General features: G+C 31.8%; 1 protein-coding gene across 1 annotated transcript; it reads right to left on the bottom strand.

Moving 5' to 3' along the window:
- On the bottom strand, nucleotides 208-2,092 carry LOC107634451. The gene is made up of 4 exons (XM_016337949.2): nucleotides 1,846-2,092; nucleotides 907-1,126; nucleotides 754-799; nucleotides 208-507 (listed from the first exon to the last, which is right to left on the bottom strand). The coding sequence occupies exons 1-4, from the start codon at nucleotides 1,973-1,975 to the stop codon at nucleotides 418-420; spliced, it is 486 nt and encodes a 161-aa protein (XP_016193435.1). The 5' UTR covers nucleotides 1,976-2,092; the 3' UTR covers nucleotides 208-417.

A 2,442-nucleotide genomic window follows, 5' to 3' on the forward strand; every position in this document is an offset into this window, starting at 1 on the left:
TCATATTTAACACCCTTCGGAACTTTTATTTTTCGTTCTATCATGTACTAGTTACATTAGTTAGTATAAAATATTTTATTTGACCATTTAGCCAAGTGGAAATATTTGCAACTGCCCAAAAAATTAAACAAGCTAGTAACACTTAAACCAAAGGATAACTCTTTTCAATCTATGCCATGTTTGTTGGGGTTAAAAATAGAGTGAAAATTTGCAACAAAGGAAAAATGGTTCAAATAATTTTATTCTTAGTCTTTGTACACAACTTATTCTCAATATACACAAATTCAAATCCAAATCCAATCATGTAAATTACATCACAAATTAAATAGGAAGACTTATTAGACAGACAAAAAAAAAATTGGATGGAAAAACAATATGGAGAAAGCACGCCAACCAACACACAATAAGCTATCAAGTTTATCTCCTCAATGAAGCAGCACCATGAATAGCAGCAATGTAGAAAAGCTGTGTAGCTGAAAGGATAATTAGAAAAGCCTCCATTGTTTTCTGCAAAATTGGACATACCAAAGCTCTTATGCTTCAAGAACGTGGCAGTAAATACTTCCATTTTGTTTTATTAAATCATTGCCTAATTTTAAATGTTTAAATGAATTTTAAAGAAATAAAATTTAATGAAATTATATTTTCTATTTTTATATTTTTTTCAAAATTGGAAACATAAAACATTAAAATTAAAAATAAAAAGAATACACCAAACGTATATCCTATAATTTCAAAATTTTTCTTTTTTACCAGGCGGGCATTTCTGATGTTTAGCTCAATCTCTTTGCAAGCAAAGCTGCATACACCATATACCATAAAACTCAGCAACTATATATCATGCAACAACATAAACAAATTTATCTATTATTCAATTCTATTCTTATGAGGAAGTTAAGAGATTACCCCATGGCAAGAAGTGTGAGGGTCCATGCAATGGTGGCAACGGAAGCCGCAGATGGCAAGCTCTCTGAAGTCCATGATCGGATGTGATTGATTCCTGAGATGACTGATCCAACGCCAACAACTCCAGCTATCAAAGCAAATGTCACAAAGAACCCAGTGGCTGCATTTCCCATTGGGAACTGTATTGGTGAAAAATGTGCTGGAAGTTCAAGTCCTGCACCTGCCATTCATCATGATTTCACACACATAATCATGTTAAATTATGCTCCAATTAGAAACATCACAGCCACACAAGGAATTACAGTGATATTCTTACTTAAAATTGGGGCACGTTTTAAAGGAGATGAAGTCACTTTTTTTTCTAAACAATTTTTTATGAACTCTTTATTTTATCTACTAATTTAAAAATAGTTTTTGGACTCATTTTCAGTTCATATAGAATATCTTTTAAGAAATTTCGTATATTAAAGTTTTATTTTGTACAATAAATTAACATGCACTTCTCTATTATAGTTTGTCAATATGGTAGTAATACATATGTCATTTGAACATACTTATATGTTACATAATGTTCATTGATTTACTTGACAAAAGTGAAATTATTTTCCAATAAATCTATCAATAGACAAATATGCTATAATATAATTTTGAGTTGAAATAAGAACCTAAAAGTAAATAGTTAGTAATTAAAATAGTCTTTGAAAATTTATGTGTTTTAATTTGGTTTTCAAAATTTCAGACACATCAAATTGATTATAAAAGATACAACAGTAAATCAAATAGATTTTTTCGTCAGTTAGATCACGATATGTCACGAAACAATTTATACCCAATGCCATAAATTGTTCAGTGATCAATTTAAACCTTTGATCTCTTGAAATATGCATGCGCAATATTTTAGAGATTATCTTGACTATTTAAAAATAGAAATCACTTTACCTATGACAAAACCATGATCTATAGCTCTGTTCATGGCCCATCCACCAATACCCAAAACTATGACGTACATGCAGAAGTTCAGCCCCAAAAGCAGCGTGGCTACCGGCTTCATTGTTTGCTCGTTTGCCATCTCTCTATTCTTATATATGTAGTTTCGGATAAGGCAAAAGCTGCAAAATTAAAGGGCTAAGTAGAATTTCAGAAGCCTAAAAAGTTGTAGCTACATGTGTTTTGTACCAGGTGATGGAAGCTTATATATGGACTAGCGAATGAAAGGTTTGATTCTTTTCTTGCTAAGGCTGTTTGTGAATAAAACGAAAGGCCCTTGTAGGGTTGTAAAGATGATGCTTCATGCCTCAAGGCAAGATGGAGTAAATATCAAGGTTTTAAAAACCGGATCGGACCGGCTAGTTTAACCAAGTTAATTGAGAACTGTCACTTGGTCGGTCTGGTTGATTTCCAAAATTGTCCTACAAAAAATTAATAAAAAATCGATCAAATTGATAGTTAATCGGTGAACCGGCCGAACTGACTGGATTTTTACAAGTTTCGGTTTTTGATATTCACAAAAAAACGGGGTCGTTTTGATCGTTTTGA

This window comes from Arachis ipaensis, chromosome B03, assembly GCF_000816755.2.
Source record: "Arachis ipaensis cultivar K30076 chromosome B03, Araip1.1, whole genome shotgun sequence".
In the NCBI taxonomy this organism is placed as follows: domain Eukaryota; kingdom Viridiplantae; phylum Streptophyta; class Magnoliopsida; order Fabales; family Fabaceae; genus Arachis; species Arachis ipaensis.

Bases quoted from the DNA above. Each gene is read 5' to 3' on its own strand.
- LOC107634451 (XM_016337949.2), bottom strand. From the start codon at position 1,975: ATGGCAAACGAGCAAACAATGAAGCCGGTAGCCACGCTGCTTTTGGGG. The intron at 800-906 runs GTAATCTCTTAA...TGGTGTATGCAG, and splicing joins CTCACACTTCTTGCCATGGG to CTTTGCTTGCAAAGAGATTG. The intron at 508-753 runs GTAAAAAAGAAA...CCAATTTTGCAG, and splicing joins ACATCAGAAATGCCCGCCTG to AAAACAATGGAGGCTTTTCT.